Source organism: Entelurus aequoreus, linkage group LG17 (assembly GCF_033978785.1).
Source record: "Entelurus aequoreus isolate RoL-2023_Sb linkage group LG17, RoL_Eaeq_v1.1, whole genome shotgun sequence".
Taxonomy (NCBI): Eukaryota; Metazoa; Chordata; class Actinopteri; order Syngnathiformes; family Syngnathidae; genus Entelurus; species Entelurus aequoreus.
In genome coordinates, this window is record NC_084747.1 from 24258792 (window position 1) to 24280244 (window position 21453).

Consider the following 21453-nt stretch of genomic DNA (forward strand, 5'->3'; position numbering starts at 1 on the left):
GATGGAGGAACACTCCTCCCACCTCCACACACACACACACACACACTAGAAGTGTCCTGATGGAGGAACACCTCCTCCTCGCTCACTGACGGGGTAAGATTCTTTTCTCCTCACTTTTCTTCTGTGCTGTTGTGACGGGTCATGGTGGTCTTTAAATGTTTAGTAGCCATTCTTTTAGTCTTCTTCATTGCCTCGTCCCACCTACACACCAACATGTAACTCTGTTTGTGGGCTCCATGTCCAGCTTAGAAGCTTCTATGAAGTCCTATGAGGTTCTACTACTAGCTTCTATGAAGTCCTGCTCTAATTCTATCAGGTTCTACTACTAGCTTCTATGAAGTCCTGCTATAATTCTATGAAGTCCTGCTCTAATTCTATGAGGTTCTACTACTAGCTTCTATGAAGTCCTGCTATAATTCTATGAGGTTCTACTACTAGCTTCTACTAAGTCCTGCTATAATTCTATGAGGTTCTACTACTAGCTTCTATGAAGTCCTGCTATAATTCTATGAGGTTCTACTACTAGCTTCTATGAAGTCCTGCTATAATTCTATGAGGTTCTACTACTAGCTTCTATGAAGTCCTGCTATAATTCTATGAAGTCCTGCTCTAATTCTATGAGGTTCTACTACTAGCTTCTATGAAGTCCTGCTATAATTCTATGAGGTTCTACTACTAGCTTCTATGAAGTCCTGCTATAATTCTATGAGGTTCTACTACTAGGTTCTATGAAGTCCTGCTCTAATTCTATGAGGTTCTACTACTAGGTTCTATGAAGTCCTGCTCTAATTCTATGAGGTTCTGTTTGGGTCTATGAAGTTGTACTTTACAGTCTAGTGCTGGAGTCCCTTCAACTTCACTTTTTACTTGTCTTGTAAAATATTTAGTAGCACTTTTGTCTGCTTTTATTGTGAAAGAGCCCTGTAGTGATGATTGACAGCTGTCATGTCCCCCAGGCGGCCATGTTGAAGCCGGGCGAGCCGAGCGCCTTCCTGAAAGTGGACGCGTCGTACTTGCATCACTGGCAGCATCTCTTGCCCGTGCCGCCGGCCCCCGCAGACCCCCTGCGCCCCTCCCGGCTCTACGGCCAGCGAGCAGGAGACGTGCTGGCCAAGGAGCAGAGCTGCGGGGGGGTGGTGTCGTCCAGCGTGAAGAGCGGCGGCGGCGGCGACGACCAAGGCGGGAAAAGTTTGTCGGGGAGGATGAAGCTGAGCGCCGAGGAGCTGGACTACTTCCTGTATGGACAACAGAGGATGGAGATCATCCCCGTCAACAACCACAACCTTGACACCAACAGCCGTATGTACACACACACACACACACACACACACACACACACACACACACACACACACACACACACACACACACACACACACACACACACACACACACTTTTCTTTCATATTACTCAAATATTTCCAATATTCATTTGGAAAATTTGAATTTTACACAATTTGTCTTAAAAAAAAAGTGACATTAAAAGCTGAAAAAACAACAGTTGTGATTTGTTGGTAAATCATTGTTTATTAAATTCAAGTTAAGTTAAAATAACAACAGATGTGATTTAATTAATGTTTATTAAATTCAAGTTAAGTTAAAATAACAACAGATGTGATTTAATTAATGTTTATTAAATTCAAGTTAAGTTAAAATAACAACAGATGTGATTTAATTAATGTTTATTAAATTCAAGTTAAGTTAAAATAACAGCACATGTGATTTAATTAATGTTTATTTGTTTATTAAATTCAAGTTACGTTAAAATAACAGTTGTGATTTAATTAATGTTTATTTGTTTATTAAATTGAATTTAAGTTGAAATAACAACAGTTGTGATTTAACTAATGTTTATTTGTTTATTACATTTAATTTAAGTTGAAATAACAACAGTTGTGATTTATTGTTAATGTTTATTTGTTTATTACATTTAATTTAAGTTGAAATAACAGTTGTGATTTATTGTTAATTTATGTTTATTTGTTTATTACATTTAATTTAAGTTGAAATAACAGTTGTGATTTATTGTTAATTTATGTTTATTTGTTTATTACATTTAATTTAAGTTGAAATAACAACAGTTGTGATTTATTGTTAATCAATGTTTATTTGTTTATTACATTTAATTTAAGTTGAAATAACAGTTGTGATTTTTTGTTAATTAATGTTTATTTGTTTATTACATTTAATTTAAGTTGAAATAACAACAGTTGTGATTTATTGTTAATCAATGTTTATTTGTTTATTACATTTAATTTAAGTTGAAATAACAGTTGTGATTTATTGTTAATGTTTATTTGTTTATTACATTTAATTTAAGTTGAATAACAGCAGTTGTGATTTATTGTTAATGTTTATTTGTTTATTACATTTAATTTAAGTTGAATAACAGCAGTTGTGATTTATTGTTAATTTATTATTCATTTATTAAGTTCAAATTGAAATAACAGTTGTGATTTATTTATTTATTATTCATTTGTTTAATTCAAGTTAAGTTGAAATATCAGCAGTTGTGATTTATTGTTTATTTATTATTCATTAATTAGGAATTTATTTATTTAATTCCAGTTAAAAAAAATAATAAACTACACTTAATTTCACCCTCATTTGAAATATGATGTAAACATGGACTAGTTGTTATTGGTGTCCTATTTAATAGATTGTAAGGTTTAACACACACACACACACACACACTAATGTAAAAAAATTTAAAAAAAAAATCCGAATCATTATTTTGGTGAGATTCTTCTGCATTATTTCATGTTAAGAAAAAGTAGATTGAGTTTGCCGCAAAAGCCAAAGTGTGTTTGTGTTCAAAGTGAAGTGTGACGACGTGCGTGATGAAGATGTGTGTGAGTTTGTGTGTGTCTGTGTGTGTGTCTGTGTGCGTGTGTGTGTGCGTGTGTGTGTGTGTGTGTGTGTGCGTGTGTGTGTGTGCGTGTGTGCGTGCGTGTGTGTAGTGAGTGATAAAACGGTTCATCAGCAGTAATCTGCGTCGATACGCGCCAACACACCCGATGAGGGATGGAGGGACAAGCAGGAATTAATTGCTGTATATAGTTTTGTGTTTGCCAGAGAAGGGGGGGTCACCAAGTGGGGGGGGGGGGGGGGGTCATTGATCTACCAGCTCGCTATTTATCATCCCAACACAACCATGTTGAGGTCGGGAGGAAATAAAGCGCTCACACACACTAATAATAAATATTATTATTAGTGTGTGTGATCGCTTTATTTACTCTCTACACACTTCTCACACACACTAATAATAAATATTATTATTAGTGTGTGTGATCGCTTTATTTACTCTCTACACACTTCTCACACACACTAATAATAAATATTATTATTAGAGTAAATAAAGCGCTCACACACACTAATAATAATATTTATTATTAGTGTGTGTGAGAAGTGTGTAGAGAGTAAATAAAGCACTCACACACACTAATAATAAATATTATTATTAGTGTGTGTGAGCGCTTTATTTACTCTAATAATAATATTTATTATTAGTGTGTGTGAGCGCTTTATTTACTCTAATAATAATATTTATTATTAGTGTGTGTGAGAAGTGTGGAGAGAGTAAATAAAGCACTCACACACACTAATAATAAATAGTATTATTAGTGTGTGTGAGAAGTGTGTAGGGAGTAAATAAAGCACTCACACACACTAATAATAAATATTATTATTAGTGTGTGTGAGCGCTTTATTTACTCTAATAATAATATTTATTATTAGTGTGTGTGAGCGCTTTATTTACTCTAATAATAATATTTATTATTAGTGTGTGTGAGAAGTGTGGAGAGAGTAAATAAAGCACTCACACACACTAATAATAAATATTATTATTAGTGTGTGTGAGAAGTGTGTAGGGAGTAAATAAAGCACTCACACACACTAATAATAAATATTATTATTAGTGTGTGTGAGAAGTGTGTAGAGAGTAAATAAAGCACTCACACACTGTAATAATAATATTTATTATTAGTGTGTGTGAGAAGTGTGTAGAGAGTAAATAAAGCACTCACACACTGTAATAATAATATTTATTATTAGTGTGTGTGAGAAGTGTGTAGAGAGTAAATAAAGCACTCACACACTGTAATAATAATAATAATAATGATTATTAGTGCTGTAAGAATTAAGAGGAGTACAAATAACAGTCATGGTTTTCATTTCCAATCCCAACACTGCAAATAATACACATGGCTTTAAAGTATCATCTTTATTTCCTAATAGGCTGTTGGCATCATTATTAGGTTTATCATCATTGTTGTTATTGCTGACATCTCCCATAATGCACTTTGATTTGTCCCAAACGAGCGTTACTCTGCGCCCGCCGCTCTCATCGCTGCCGCGCTTCAACGTTTACTACCCGCGCTGAATTCATTTGATACTATGTTAGTACAATTACACTTTTATACTATCTTACTTTTATACTATGTTAGTACAATTACACTTTTATAATATCTTACTTTTATACTATGTTAGTACAATTACACTTTTATAATATCTTACTTTTATACTATGTTAGTACAATTACACTTTTATAATATCTTACTTTTATACTATGTTAGTACAATTACACTTTTATACTATCTTACTTTTATACTATGTTAGTACAATTACACTTTTATGCTATCTTACTTTTATACTATGTTAGTACATTACACTTTTATACTATCTTACTTTTATACTATCTTACTTTTATACTATGTTAGTACAATTACACTTTTATACTATCTTACTTTTATACTATGTTAGTACAATTACACTTTTATAATATCTTACTTTTATACTATGTTAGTACAATTACACTTTTATACTATCTTACTTTTATACTATGTTAGTACAATTACACTTTTATACTATCTTACTTTTATACTATCTTACTTTTATACTATGTTAGTACAATTACACTTTTATACTATCTTACTTTTATACTATGTTAGTACAATTACACTTTTATACTATCTTACTTTTATACTATGTTAGTACAATTACACTTTTATGCTATCTTACTTTTATACTATGTTAGTACATTACACTTTTATACTATCTTACTTTTATACTATCTTACTTTTATACTATGTTAGTACAATTACACTTTTATACTATCTTACTTTTATACTATGTTAGTACAATTACACTTTTATACTATCTTACTTTTATACTATGTTAATACAATTACACTTTTATACTATCTTACTTTTATACTATGTTAGTACAATTACACTTTTATACTATCTTACTTTTATACTATCTTACTTTTATACTATGTTAGCAAAATTACACTTTTATACTATCTTACTTTTATACTATGTTAGTAAAATTACACTTTTATAATATCTTACTTTTATACTGTTAGTACAATTACACTTTTATACTATCTTACTTTTATACTATCTTACTTTTATACTATGTTAATACAATTACACTTTTATACTATCTTACTTTTATACTGTTAGTAAAAGTACACTTTTATACTATCTTACTTTTATACTATGTTAGTAAAAGTAGGCTTTAATACTCAACGAGTAAAAGTAGACTTAATAATTCAACAATTCTGCACAAAAAAAAGTATTTATTTAATTGGAAAATTAGTGTCACGCATGCTGTAAAATGTCATTGTTTTGTATTAAAATGTTTTTCATGAACACAATATAATGTAGTATTTTAGTGCTTTTACAAGATATGAAACACTGTTTAAAATGTCTTTGTTGCACTTGAATGGACGGAGCGCCTGTGACATATTGTTCACTCACTCACACACACACACACACACACACACACCTTCAAAGGATCCTTAATTGTGTGTGTGTGTGTGTGTGTGTTACAAGGAGAAAATAGTGTCCAATCCAATACTAGCGTGAGTACACTGAGAGTGTAGTACTATATTACTGTCAAAGTACACATAGTTGAAAGGACCATCACAATATTTACCTTCTTCTCTCCTTTTCATGATAAATTGCAACTACTCCTCACACACACACGTGACTAATGAAGTGTGTAATTACAGTAAGATGATGATGTGAAGAAATGTCCACGTGTGGTTGCTAGGCAACAAGCGGCAAAGTGACGCGAGGGAACTTCCCAAAGTGTCAAAAATGTTTGAGACCGCTGGCACATCTAAACCTTAGCACTAATGTTAGCTCAGGAAAATCTACTGCTGGTAAAATCTTGGCACGATAACGTAAAAATAAAGACAACTTTGGATTGCTTTCTTTGGCCAGAAAATACAAGTGAAAATGTGCACGTGACAAATAATCCTCTCGACAAACACTTCAAGCTTGTTGAAAAATCTGAGTAAAAAAAACGGTGCAGTTTGAAAAAGACAAGAAAGGACACTTTGTGAATCTGCAAAGCCACGATTGACACGATACAGCCTGTCTCAATTGGTGAGAAGTCCTAAATCCTCTTCAACATCCCTCTTTCTTGCTTGGACAGAAGATGGATGCTTATCCAAATGTGTCTGAAAGAAGGAATTCAAAAATGTTTGGAGTAGGGCTGGGCGATATGGCCGTTTTTTAATATCTCCATATTTAAGGCCATGTCACGAAACACCATATATACAGTATGTGGATATTTGGCCTTAGCCTTGAATGAACACTTGATGCATATAATCACAGCAGCATGATGATTCTATGTGTCTACATTAAAAAATTCTTCTTCATACTGCATTAATATATGCTACTTTTAAACTTTCATGCAGAGAGGGAAACCACAACTAAAAGTGTATTTATGAAACAGTTATTAAGCAGTGGCACAAACATTCATGTCATTTCAAAACACCAGAGGTGGGACCAAGTCATTGCTTTGCAAGTCACAAGTAAGTCTCAAGTCTTTGCCCTCAAGTCTCGAGTCAAGTCCCGAGTCAAGACAGGCAAGTCCCGAGTCAAGTCCAAAGTCAAGACTGGAAAGTCTCAAGTCGAGTCCCAAGTCCTGCATTTTGAGTTTCGAGTCCTTTCAAGTCCTTTTAACCACATACTAATATTTTTACACAGATTGTGTATGCTTTTAAAATGCTGTATTTATTTATTAAAACAAGTGCATTTGAAATTGCAAGAAAAAAAATTGTGCTGACATTGCAATTCATAATAGCACTATTAACAGTAATTTTAATAGTTTAAACAATTTTAAACATTTAACTCATTCCTTTACAGAATAAACACATTTGCAAAAACAAACATTAACATACTATTGGTTGTATTTTATGAAAATAATATTACCACAAAGTTGAGAAGGAGCAAAGATCTTCAATATTTGTATGTGAAAATCACAAATAAATCTTCTGGGGGAGGATGACGCCCCTACAGGGGTTTGCTTTACAAACTTTCTGCCCCACCTAAAACAAAATTCACCAGCCACCACTGATTATGATGCATTCTCATTTTAGACAAAATATAAGACAATACTTTCTTAACAGTATAATTGTAACCAGGAATAAGTCTTCAAGTAACAATATTCAAATACTAACATTGTTGGGTAAAACAGCATTTGGTTTTATTCTGAATGTAGTGAAACCGATTGGTGGTTTTAGCTGATATAAAGACTTTCAGGTGTTTATATATGTTGAAGTATTTGGCAGACGCTTTTATCCAAAGCGACATACATAAAAAATACATACATAACAATCACTGTAAACATTATCATTTAAGGGAAGAATGTAATACAAAATATCAATACAAAGTGTCAAGACAGAATAAACTCTCTGCTGCTGCAGTCTATAGGTCCCTAGGATATATAGATATCTAATGTATTCATACATTGTTTATGTAGGATATACGCATGTATATATAACCTAATCATATTGTTTCTTCAATTCAAAAATAGCTTACCGTTTTTTCCCCCTTCTCTGGGCTTATATTCCCAGTTTTGATCTCGGACGTCTGGTCACTTATAGCGTATAAGAATATTATATTACTGTTAAGCAAACTATGAATAATAAAACTTGCCAAAACATGTGTCCGTTATCATAGCTACACGTATGACAAAAAAGCGCGTGAAAATGAGTGGTATTCAGTGAGGTAAAATGAATTAAATGCGCTGACAGTTCATTGCTCCTGACAAATGAATTGCACTGAGTGGAGCGGATCACCACTCCAAGATGGCGGCGCCGCGTCTCGTCTGCGCCAGTAGGCAGTAGCGCTCGATGCTGCGTACCCTTATAAGATGTCTATGGTTATGACGTTAGCAGTGAGTTTACAGCCTCACTGATTTAACTACACAGCAAATAAAAGTCATGTTACTTAGCCAATAAACGTTATCTTACATTCAAAACTTACCCTTCTTTGTGCAACTTCAAATGTCGAACGAAGTTGGAAGTTGTTGCGTCTCCGTCTGTAATATTCCAACTGCGTGATTTGCATACGCAATTCGTTTTTTGTTGACCAAGTCGTAGTTTTTATACCCGAGCGAAACCAACTTTGGCATAATTGTTTCTCTCTGCCGCATTGTTTGACAACTCTTGTTCGGTGGTTGTCCTGCAATTTGATTGGATGAGAGCTGTGGGATAAAAACAACGTATAACTAATTTGATTGGCTGTTGTACTGACAGCACACACGCTGACAAGCAGCACACACGCTTATAGACACAGACGTACAAAATGAAAGATACGGAGCGCTCCCAAATAACTTTTTAAGCTTTGGGTTTTGGGGAAAGTAGCAAGTCATGTCAAGTCAAAAGGCTCAAGTCCAAGTGAAGTCACAAGTCATTGATGTTAAAGTCTAAGTCCAGTTGCAAGTCTCTTTACATTTTGTCAAGTCCAGTCTAAAGTCATCAAATTCATGACTCGAGTCTGACTCGAGTCCAAGTCATGTGACTCGAGTCCACACCTCTGCAAAACAGAAAGTGCAAGGTTGTCAGAGATATTTTAAAACAAGCTAATAGTGCACTTTTGTGCATGATGTCACAGAAGATATTTCAATAAGTGTCAAATAAAAATGAGCTGCATAATAGGAAATCAAAGAATGTCCTTCATCATCATCATCATTTATTTGTATTCCTTTCATGAAAATGCATGTATACAAGCCATATACAGTTGACACTTTCATTGTTTTTTTGTTTCTTATACATTTCCTTAATCAGAAGTATGTCCTTCACTATGTGGTAGGTTCCTGCATAATAGGACATCAAATAGTGTATGTCCTTCACTATGTGGTAGGTTCCTGCATAATAGGACATCAAATAGTGTATGTCCTTCACTATGTGGTAGGTTCCTGCATAATAGGACATCAAATAGTGTATGTCCTTCACTATGTGGTAGGTTCCTGCATAATAGGACATCAAATAGTGTATGTCCTTCACTATGTGGTAGGTTCCTGCATAATAGGACATCAAATAGTGTATGTCCTTCACTATGTGGTAGGTTCCTGCATAATAGGACATCAAATAGTGTATGTCCTTCACTATGTGGTAGGTTCCTGCATAATAGGACATCAAATAGTGTATGTCCTTCACTATGTGGTAGGTTCCTGCATAATAGGACATCAAATAGTGTATGTCCTTCACTATGTGGTAGGTTCCTGCATAATAGGACATCAAATAGTGTATGTCCTTCACTATGTGGTAGGTTCCTGCGGACGTTATCTCCTTCTGTTGTTGACTATTTGTTTCATACGGTGTTGATGTGGAAATGGTTGCTTGTCATGAATGCTAACATACATATATACACAGGTAGTCATGAATGCTAACATACATATATACACACAAGTATTCATGAATGCTAACATACATATATACACACAGGTAGTCATGAATGCTAACATACATATATACACACAAGTATTCATGAATGCTAACATACATATATACACACAGGTAGTCATGAATGCTAACATACATATATACACACAGGTATTCATGAATGCTAACATACATATATACACACAAGTATTCATGAATGCTAACATACATATATACACACAGGTATTCATGAATGCTAACATACATTACATACACACACAGGTAGTCATGAATGCTAACATACATATATACACACAGGTAGTCATGAATGCTAACATACATATATACACACAGGTATTCATGAATGCTAACATACATATATACACACAAGTATTCATGAATGCTAACATACATATATACACACAGGTAGTCATGAATGCTAACATACATATATACACACAGGTAGTCATGAATGCTAACATACATATATACACACAGGTATTCATGAATGCTAACATACATATATACACACAAGTATTCATGAATGCTAACATACATATATACACACAGGTATTCATGAATGCTAACATACATTACATACACACACAGGTAGTCATGAATGCTAACATACATACTGTATATACAAACAGGTAGTCATGAATGCTAACATACATTACATATACACACAGGTAGTCATGAATGCTAACATACATTACATATACACACAGGTAGTCATGAATGCTAACATACATACTGTATATACCAGGGGTCGGCAACCTTTACCACTCAAAGAGCCATTTTGGCAAGTTTCACAAATTAAAGAAAGTAATGGGAGCCACAAAAAATTTAAAATTTAAAATGAAAAAACACCGCATACTAAGCTTAAATGCTTTGTGCTAAGTTAACCAGGGGTCTCAGACACACGCACCGGCACGCACTTTAATGTGGAAATGTGATGTTAGTGCGGCCCGCGAGTTTTGAATGAATGGCAGTCTGTCCAAACAGTGTACCTGCTCGACCACATGTAGAATGCAGTTTCAACTAGCTCACGTAAGTGACAGCAAGGCGTACTACCTAAGCAGCCACACATCTTACACTGACGGTACCAATACCCAGAATCCCATGCAGCCCTAACTCTTCCGCTCAACCAACGCACGGAGGGGGGGGGGTTGATGTGTGGGGGGATTTGGTGGTAGCGGGGGTGTATAATGTAGACCGGAAGAGTTAGGGCTGCATGGGATTCTGGGTATTGGTTGTGTTGTGTTTATGTTGTGTTACGGTGGGATGTTCTCCAGAAATGTGTTTTTCATTCTTTTTTGGTGTGGGTTCACAGTGTGGCGCATATTTGTAACGTAACAGTGTTAAAGTTGTTTGATACGGCTACCGTCAGTGTAAACTGTGTGGCTGATGACTAAGTATGCTTTGCTGTCTCCTACATTTGCAAGTAAAAGCAACATACAACATGTGGCCGGGCTGGCACGCTGTTAGTAAAATGCTATAGAGGACAATTACTGCAGTGCATTTAGGGCACTCCCTTTATTTAGTAATTAGAGTGTAAACAGAATTATATTTTCCCTGGGAGTAATCTTGGAGAGGCACTGAGATCCATAAGTCTCCTGGGAAAATCGGGGGGGTCGGCAAGTATGTAGCAGAGTGGTCAAAGAGCCGCATGCGGCTCCGGAGCCGCGGGTTGCCGACCCCTGGTATATACACACAGGTAGTCATGAATGCTAACATACATTACATACACACACAGGTAGTCATGAATGCTAACATACATACTGTATATACACACACAGGTAGTCATGAATGCTAACATACATTACATATACACACAGGTAGTCATGAATGCTAACATACATTACATATACACACAGGTAGTCATGAATGCTAACATACATACTGTATATACACACAGGTAGTCATGAATGCTAACATACATTACATATACACACAGGTAGTCATGAATGCTAACATACATACTGTATATACACACAGGTAGTCATGAATGCTAACATACATTACATACACACACAGGTAGTCATGAATGCTAACATACATACTGTATATACACACAGGTAGTCATGAATGCTAACATACATTACATATACACACAGGTAGTCATGAATGCTAACATACATACTGTATATACACACAGGTAGTCATGAATGCTAACATACATTACATACACACACAGGGTCCATTGCCAGGGTTAATGTGGTCAACATATATCAAATAAAACTAAATAAGATAGGGCTCAGAATAGGTTTCTTAACAAAACTTTTGTACATATAAAGTGCAACATTAAACTGCTTCAAGTTGTTGTTCAGATGAAATAAAATGACAAAACTTGTCTACTACATATAAAAAGTGCAACATTAAACAGTTTCAAGTCAACTCATGTTTCTTGCCACAAAAATCCACTTTGTGTGCAGAAAGAGCAAACCTGCTTGCAGTTACAATGTCTCCAGCTGTGGAAAATACCCTTTCACTGGGCACGGAGCTAGCAGGTATGGCGAGGTAGTGCCTGGCTAAGTTGGCAGTAAGAGGATATTAGTGCCTGGCTAAGTTGGCAGTAAGAGGATATATGAATGTAGTGCCTGGCTAAGTTGGCAGTAAGAGGATATTAGTGCCTGGCTAAGTTGGCAGTAAGAGGATATATGAATGTAGTGCCTGGCTAAGTTGGCAGTAAGAGGATATATGAATGTAGTGCCTGGCTAAGTTGGCAGTAAGAGGATATATGAATGTAGTGCCTGGCTAAGTTGGCAGTAAGAGGATATATGAATGTAGTGCCTGGCTAAGTTGGCAGTAAGAGGATATATGAATGTAGTGCCTGGCTAAGTTGGCAGTAAGAGGATATTAGTGCCTGGCTAAGTTGGCAGTAAGAGGATATATGAATGTAGTGCCTGGCTAAGTTGGCAGTAAGAGGATATATGAATGTAGTGCCTGGCTAAGTTGGCAGTAAGAGGATATATGAATGTAGTGCCTGGCTAAGTTGGCAGTAAGAGGATATATGAATGTAGTGCCTGGCTAAGTTGGCAGTAAGAGGATATATGAATGTAGTGCCTGGCTAAGTTGTCAGTAAGAGGATATATGAATGTAGTGCCTGGCTAAGTTGGCAGTAAGAGGATATATGAATGTAGTGCCTGGCTAAGTTGGCAGTAAGAGGATATATGAATGTAGTGCCTGGCTAAGTTGGCAGTAAGAGGATATTAGTGCCTGGCTAAGTTGGCAGTAAGAGGATATATGAATGTAGTGCCTGGCTAAGTTGGCAGTAAGAGGATATATGAATGTAGTGCCTGGCTAAGTTGGCAGTAAGAGGATATATGAATGTAGTGCCTGGCTAAGTTGGCAGTAAGAGGATATATGAATGTAGTGCCTGGCTAAGTTGGCAGTAAGAAGATATATGAATGTAGTGCCTGGCTAAGTTGTCAGTAAGAGGATATATGAATGTAGTGCCTGGCTAAGTTGGCAGTAAGAGGATATATGAATGTAGTGCCTGGCTAAGTTGTCAGTAAGAGGATATATGAATGTAGTGCCTGGCTAAGTTGGCAGTAAGAGGATATATGAATGTAGTGCCTGGCTAAGTTGGCAGTAAGAGGATATATGAATGTAGTGCCTGGCTAAGTTGGCAGTAAGAGGATATATGAATGTAGTGCCTGGCTAAGTTGGCAGTAAGAGGATATATGAATGTAGTGCCTGGCTAAGTTGTCAGTAAGAGGATATATGAATGTAGTGCCTGGCTAAGTTGTCAGTAAGAGGATATATGAATGTAGTGCCTGGCTAAGTTGGCAGTAAGAGGATATATGAATGTAGTGCCTGGCTAAGTTGGCAGTAAGAGGATATATGAATGTAGTGCCTGGCTAAGTTGGCAGTAAGAGGATATATGAATGTAGTGCCTGGCTAAGTTGGCAGTAAGAGGATATATGAATGTAGTGCCTGGCTAAGTTGGCAGTAAGAGGATATATGAATGTAGTGCCTGGCTAAGTTGTCAGTAAGAGGATATATGAATGTAGTGCCTGGCTAAGTTGTCAGTAAGAGGATATATGAATGTAGTGCCTGGCTAAGTTGTCAGTAAGAGGATATATGAATGTAGTGCCTGGCTAAGTTGGCAGTAAGAGGATATATGAATGTAGTGCCTGGCTAAGTTGTCAGTAAGAGGATATATGAATGTAGTGCCTGGCTAAGTTGGCAGTAAGAGGATATATGAATGTAGTGCCTGGCTAAGTTGGCAGTAAGAGGATATATGAATGTAGTGCCTGGCTAAGTTGGCAGTAAGAGGATATATGAATGTAGTGCCTGGCTAAGTTGGCAGTAAGAGGATATATGAATGTAGTGCCTGGCTAAGTTGTCAGTAAGAGGATATATGAATGTAGTGCCTGGCTAAGTTGTCAGTAAGAGGATATATGAATGTAGTGCCTGGCTAAGTTGGCAGTAAGAGGATATATGAATGTAGTGCCTGGCTAAGTTGGCAGTAAGAGGATATATGAATGTAGTGCCTGGCTAAGTTGGCAGTAAGAGGATATATGAATGTAGTGCCTGGCTAAGTTGGCAGTAAGAGGATATATGAATGTAGTGCCTGGCTAAGTTGGCAGTAAGAGGATATATGAATGTAGTGCCTGGCTAAGTTGTCAGTAAGAGGATATATGAATGTAGTGCCTGGCTAAGTTGTCAGTAAGAGGATATATGAATGTAGTGCCTGGCTAAGTTGGCAGTAAGAGGATATATGAATGTAGTGCCTGGCTAAGTTGGCAGTAAGAGGATATATGAATGTAGTGCCTGGCTAAGTTGGCAGTAAGAGGATATATGAATGTAGTGCCTGGCTAAGTTGGCAGTAAGAGGATATTAGTGCCTGGCTAAGTTGGCAGTAAGAGGATATATGAATGTAGTGCCTGGCTAAGTTGGCAGTAAGAGGATATATGAATGTAGTGCCTGGCTAAGTTGGCAGTAAGAGGATATATGAATGTAGTGCCTGGCTAAGTTGTCAGTAAGAGGATATATGAATGTAGTGCCTGGCTAAGTTGGCAGTAAGAGGATATATGAATGTAGTGCCTGGCTAAGTTGGCAGTAAGAGGATATTAGTGCCTGGCTAAGTTGGCAGTAAGAGGATATATGAATGTAGTGCCTGGCTAAGTTGGCAGTAAGAGGATATTAGTGCCTGGCTAAGTTGGCAGTAAGAGGATATATGAATGTAGTGCCTGGCTAAGTTGGCAGTAAGAGGATATATGAATGTAGTGCCTGGCTAAGTTGGCAGTAAGAGGATATATGAATGTAGTGCCTGGCTAAGTTGGCAGTAAGAGGATATATGAATGTAGTGCCTGGCTAAGTTGGCAGTAAGAGGATATTAGTGCCTGGCTAAGTTGGCAGTAAGAAGATATATGAATGTGGCTAAGTTGGCAGTAAGAGGATATTAGTGCCTGGCTAAGTTGTCAGTAAGAAGATATTAGTGCCTGGCTAAGTTGGCAGTAAGAAGATATATGAATGTGGCTAAGTTATATGAATAGTTCTTCCTGCAGAATCTAGTGGAAAGCTTGAGACTGCTTTGTATGAGGCCACGCTTGAAATGGGTTAGCATGTTGGACATGTTGCCAGAAGCATACCCTACCGCTGCTGAACAATGTCGGCAAACCGCTTTCGCTTTGTCCACCTCTCGTCCTCCATTGTTGTATCGCACCTCGAAGGGGAGATATTGAGGAGGCAGGAGGGTCTTCCAGCTCTGGCCTTTGCATGTTGTCGTAGCTAGCATGCCATGTGTTGTGCCTCAGTGTGCATTCTTTACACATTGTGCGGTACGCTGCTTATGTCCGTCCGTGGTGCGGTTCGCTACTTAATATGCCCGTGTGGAAACTCGTTGGGTGCACCTCCGTTCCAAACTGAACCCCCCGTACCGAAAGGGTTGAATACAAATACACGTAGCGTTCCACCCCTAGTATACATACATTTAACAACTTAGTATTACATATTTATTTTTATCCTGTGGCTGCTTTTTGTACAAGGCACTTTGTTGAGACTTTTAATGATTTTTTAAATGAAAAACTACTAGCATCTTCTTCTGGTGTTATTATAGAATGTGGTCGTGTTTAGAGACTACTTCTGTCCCTCCATGTCCGCATGACGTCACACTTGCTTGGCGCTGCTCCTCCAGTTGGACTTTCTTTCCTTAAACTACGCCACTGTCCTCTTAATATTTGCACTCTTTGTAGATGGCTGTCTGTGGGTATATCTGCATTATACATCAAAATCACAGACATGCTGACAACGCTCCAGACAATTTTCGGTAATCAAAGTCTTTTTCCTGTGGTGGAGTTTTGGGTACATCGATTGTCAATAGTGCACACATAAATATATCAATTCATTCTGTAACCACCAGCTAATGTTTTATGTTGGTGTGGTTTGGATTTAATGTCAGTTTTTCCCACGTTTGCAAACATATCGTGATTGGCGGAGATTGAGGGAGTGTTGTGTAAGCATGGAGACAGAAGTGTTTGCACGGGAGGTAAAAGCTGTTGGAATTGTGCCGTTTGTTATCGTAAGATTGGTAATAAAAGTTAAAAATAGCGTAGGACTTTGTGTGATTTGCAATATATTATGTTACTTTGATTTGTTGTCAAGTACAAAAAAACAACTTCTTTTCAAGGTAAGGAAAATGTGCGCCACATTCAATGACTCTTCTTCTTCTGTTGTTCCTGAAAGGAGACAGCAGGCATAAACACAATTGCTATTGCGACATCTAGTGGATTGATTTAGAACAGCAGTTTCTAGGTCTGCTGGGACGGAGCGTACGTTTGACAGCCCTGTCTTATCCAATCCAATCCACTTTATTTATATAGCACATTTAAACAACAAAGTGTTTCCAAAGTGCTGCACAACAATATTAAAAACAATATTCAAATATTATCCTTAGCTTCACCAATGACTGAATAAAAACAAAAAATAAATACATATAAAACCAATATATATATAAAAAAAAAAAACAATATAAAATAAATATGATTAAAAATGATTTTAAAGGGTAAAACCAATTAAAACAGTAAATAGAAATGAAAATGTTAAAAACACAGGACAACAGAGGAGCACACAACTCACGTAGTGTTAAAAGCCAAAGAATAAAAGTGGGTCTTAAGACGAGACTTAAAACACTCCACTGTGGGAGCAGTTTGAACATGGAGGGGCAGAGTGTTCCAGAGCTTAGGGCCGACCACAGAGAAGGCCCTGTCTCCCCTGGTTTTAAGTCTGGTCTTGGGCACTACGAGCTGGACCTGGCTTTCGGACCTCAGAGCGCGCGCAGGAGTGTAAATTTGGATGAGGTCCGAGATATATTGAGGTGCCAGTCCATGTAAAGCTTTAAAAACCAACAGCAAGGTTTTAAAATCAATTGTAAAATGAACAGGGAGCCAGTGCAAACTCTGAAGAATATGCTGGCGTCTCCTGGCCCCTGTTAAAAGTCCTGCTGCCGCCTTCTGGACTAACTGCAAGCGGGAGAGAGCTTTTTGACTAATGCCAGCATAAAGTGCATCGCAGTAGTCCAGGCCACTTGAAATAAAAGCATGCACCACTTCTTCAAAAAGGTTCAAAGATAAAAACGGTTTTACCTTTACTAAAAGACGAAGATGATAAAAACAGGATTTTAAAACGCCATTGACTTGTTTGTCAAGTTTAAAATGGCTGTCTATAGTGACGCCAAGACTGGTGACACATCATTTTGCAATGGTCCCAAATCAGTGAGGGCCGGACCAAAAACTGAAATTTCCGTTTTTCCCTCATTCATTATTAAAACATTCTGGGCTAACCAAGCCTTGACATCACATAGACAGTTGAGAAGGGGTGTCAGGGGGCCGTGGCCTTTTGAAATCGGCATATACATTTGGCAGTCGTCTGCATAAAAGTGATAAGACACTCCATGTTTCTTAAAAATCTCTCCAAGAGGGAGAATGTATAGGGAAAACAGGATGGGGCCTAGAATAGATCCCTGGGGGACACCACAGTAAAGCGGAGCAGAAGAAGAGGTGGCGTCCCCCAGCCTGACAGAGAAGGACCTCTCTGACAGGTAGGATCTGAACCACTCTAATGCAGTCCCCCTGACACCCACACAGTCTCATTAAAAGCAAATCAGTAAATACCTTTAAAAGTGCAGATTCAGTACTGTGCAAACTTTTGTATCCAGACTGAAGTGGATCTAAAGTGCTATTTTTATCTAAAAAAGGCTGCAGTTGCGCCAAAACACATTTCTCCAAAATTTTGGACACAAAAGGTAATTTAGAAATGGGCCGATAATTTGACAAACTTGTAGGATCAAGACCTGTTTTTTTTAAATCAAAGGCTCAACAACAGCTCTTTTACAAAAAGAGGGCACACTGGCAGAAATGAAGCTGCTGTTGATGATGTCCCTAACAGACAAGTCAATAGTGTCCCAGACTTCTTTAAAAAAGCGAGGGGGGACTGGGTCTGTGGGACAGGACCAGGGTTTTAGTTTGTCAACTATTCCTGTAAGCTCAGGCATGGACACAGGCTCAAAGTGACTAAACACAGCCGAGCACTGAGTGGCCACATTCAAACTCAATGAAGAAGGAGAAAGATTTGCCCGAATAGAAGCAACCTTGTCGTTAAAAAAGGAGAGACATTTTTCCCAAGTTTCACTTGTCATCTCCAGTAAAGTGGCTGGATTCGGATTAAGAACATAACTAATAGTTTTAAAAAGAACACGTGGCTTGTTGACACTATTTGAAATTAAGTCTGACGGATATTTTATTTTCTCAGCTTTAACCACACTTTGATAATTCTGACAGTTTTCTTTTAAAATTTGATGAGACCTCCAAGTGATCCCCTTTCCACTTGCGCTCCGCCCTTCGCCACTCACGCCGAGCTGTGCGTGTGGTGTCATTGAGCCGAGGCTCCTGTGTTGGCTTTGGACGTATAGCTCTGAGGGGCGCTATACTGTCCAGAACCTCAGAACATGTAAATAAAAGAGCACATCAATTGTTCAGTGTCTGCAGAGTGTGATATACTCTGCATGGACACAGTGAACAAAGGAGTGTGATATACTCTGCATGGACACAGTGAACAAAGGAGTGTGGTATACTCTGCATGGACACAGTGAACAAAGGAGTGTGATATACTCTGCATGGACACAGTGAACAAAAGAGTGTGATATACTCTGCATGGACACAGTGAACAAAGGAATGTGATATACTCTGCATGGACACAGTGAACAAAGGAATGTGATATACTCTGCATGGACACAGTGAACAAAGGAGTGTGATATACTCTGCATGGACACAGTGAACAAAGGAATGTGATATACTCTGCATGGACACAGTGAACAAAGGAGTGTGGTATACTCTGCATGGACACAGTGAACAAAGGACTGTGGTATGCTCTGCATGGACACAGTGAACAATGGAGTGTGATATACTCTGCATGGACACAGTGAACAAAGGAGTGTGATATACTCTGCATGGACACAGTGAACAAAGGAGTGTGGTATACTCTGCATGGACACAGTGAACAAAGGAGTGTGATATACTCTGCATGGACACAGTGAACAATGGAGTGTGATATACTCTGCATGGACACAGTGAACAATGGAGTGTGGTATACTCTGCATGGACACAGTGAACAAAGGAGTGTGGTATACTCTGCATGGACACAGTGAACAAAGGAGTGTGGTATACTCTGCATGGACACAGTGAACAAAGGAGTGTGGTATACTCTGCATGGACACAGTGAACAAAGGAGTGTGGTATACTCTGCATGGACACAGTGAACAAAGGAGAGAAGGCGGCTGCAGTGTCAGACCTAATAACACGCCCATGACGCACTGCAGGCGGTTTTACATCAGGGTCCAAACTTCAATTGAACATAGCAGGACTGTGATCACCTTAGCCAGAACATTTCTTGTGGGACTCTGATAATCATCACAAGGAATGATTTGACTTGTTGACAGAAAAAGGAAGGCTCACCTTTGCAAGTCTTCCTGCGCAGGTTGTGACATGTGCGCCGACAACCACAACGGCGAGTGTCCCATGCACGGACCGCTGCATTCCCTGAGGAGGCTGGTCGGCACCAGCAGCACCGCCGCACCCGTTGCCCTGCCCGATGTCCCTGATTGGCTGAGAGACCTCCCCCGGGAGGTGAGCCCCCCCCCCACCCCCTGTGGTCAACTTGCCTTTGACCTAAAAGGTGTGTTTGGTTTGCAGGTGTGCCTGTGCACCAGCACCGTCCCCGGCCTGGGGTACGGCATCTGTGCCGCCCAAAGGGTTCCCCAGGGAACTTGGATCGGACCATTCCAGGGCGTCCCTCTGATGCTGGACAAAGTCCGCTTGGGCGCCACCAGGAACACACGACACCTATGGGAGGTGAGTGAGAGTCCTAGCTAGAGGTTATTCAGTCCTGGACTGAGTAAAAATGTGTCTCCTCAGTTCCCAAACCTTGTTGTTAAAAGGAAAGGCCATGTAACACACTGGTAAAAATGCCTTTTTTGCAATGTGTTGCTGCCATTCCATTCTAAGTTCATGATTATTTGCAAAAATAGCAAAGTTTGTCAGTGTGAACATGAAATATCTTGTCTTTGCAGTCTATTGAAGACAAGTTGAAAAGGATTTGTTGTATTCTCTTTTTATTGACCATTTATTTACACGGTGACAACTTCACTGCTTTTGTAGTTGTAGATGTATTAAGGACAATCAGCATAAAAGTCAGTTCCATGTTATGAGCATAAAAACACTAAAGCATTGCCTCATTGACAAGTTGTTACCTTTTGTGTTCATGTTCACAATATACTACATCACCCTAAATACCCGAAGTCTTCATGTTTTCATGTGAGAATGGATACCACACCTTAAATATCTGCTGTCTGCCGCTAACGTGCACTTCTGTATCACTTTGTGTAATCATGGCAACGTTGAAGAAACTTCATCCTTTGAGTGTACTTCCTGAAGTGCACTGATACAAGTGTTCTCTTCTAATGTCATTGTAGTGGATTGTCCGAAGCTTAAACAGGCAACAAAAGTAGTTTAGTACAACAAATTTATTTACCCATTATCAGAAGTGCAGGTTGAATTAAGTTGGCCGTGCAGACAGACCACATGTTACTCCGGAGTAAACAAGACACACACAAGCCAAAATCACTCTCGAGTTCCGGTCTTCTGCCATTTTTTATATGTCTTTTGTGCGTCATTGTTCCTTATCGAGTGCGTCAATGTCTTGTTGTTTTTCCCTATCTGTTCCATAACAACTGGAATCCTTTAGACAGTCAACACATTCTGTAGACAGGTTGGCACGACTTACTTTCACTTTTGTCCCACAGAAGAGGAAGAGAAATCAAAACGAGCATACATTTTTGACAGACATGAACTATAGGTCAAAGGTCATAAATTCTACTACATCATCAAGCTGTGACATGATTGGCTAAGAGCAGTCTGCCAGCCAATCAGGAAGCTTGTCTCATGTTGTCCATAATGAGGAGCAGCAGGATGTGACCTTTGAACCCTGCCGCTGGAGTTTCTTACTAGTGTGCCCAGGAATGTCCAGACTTTTCTTTAGCCTGGTTCCCCATAAGTTGGACTGGCAGGGAGCAGAAGACCAGGTTCTGGTGGACCCAGACCGGAGAAGTTCCAGGGAAAACACATGAAGCTGTCACGGGTCCTGTGAGTCTGTCGTGCTAAGAAAGCAAAGCAGCTTGAGGCGAAATATTTAGTTAGCGTGAGGCCCGCCAGGATTCCCAGAACTCTACTGGGCCTGTCGGAATCTCCTACTCTGGATCATAAAGC

General features: G+C 38.4%; 1 protein-coding gene across 7 annotated transcripts in view; it reads left to right on the plus strand.

Annotated features, from left to right (window-relative positions):
• LOC133632729 (putative histone-lysine N-methyltransferase PRDM6) overlaps positions 1-21453 on the plus strand; it is a 157888-nt gene that overhangs the window by 22176 nt on the left and 114259 nt on the right. For 6 of the 7 annotated variants that reach the window (XM_062025355.1, XM_062025354.1, XM_062025357.1 and 3 more), the window contains 3 exons: positions 957-1299; positions 19667-19815; positions 19882-20040. In XM_062025355.1, the coding sequence (XP_061881339.1) occupies positions 957-1299; positions 19667-19815; positions 19882-20040 (651 nt within the window). Of the gene's footprint in view, positions 94-956; positions 1300-19666; positions 19816-19881; positions 20041-21453 lie in introns of all 7 variants that reach the window. The other variant, XM_062025360.1, reaches the window with a different exon arrangement.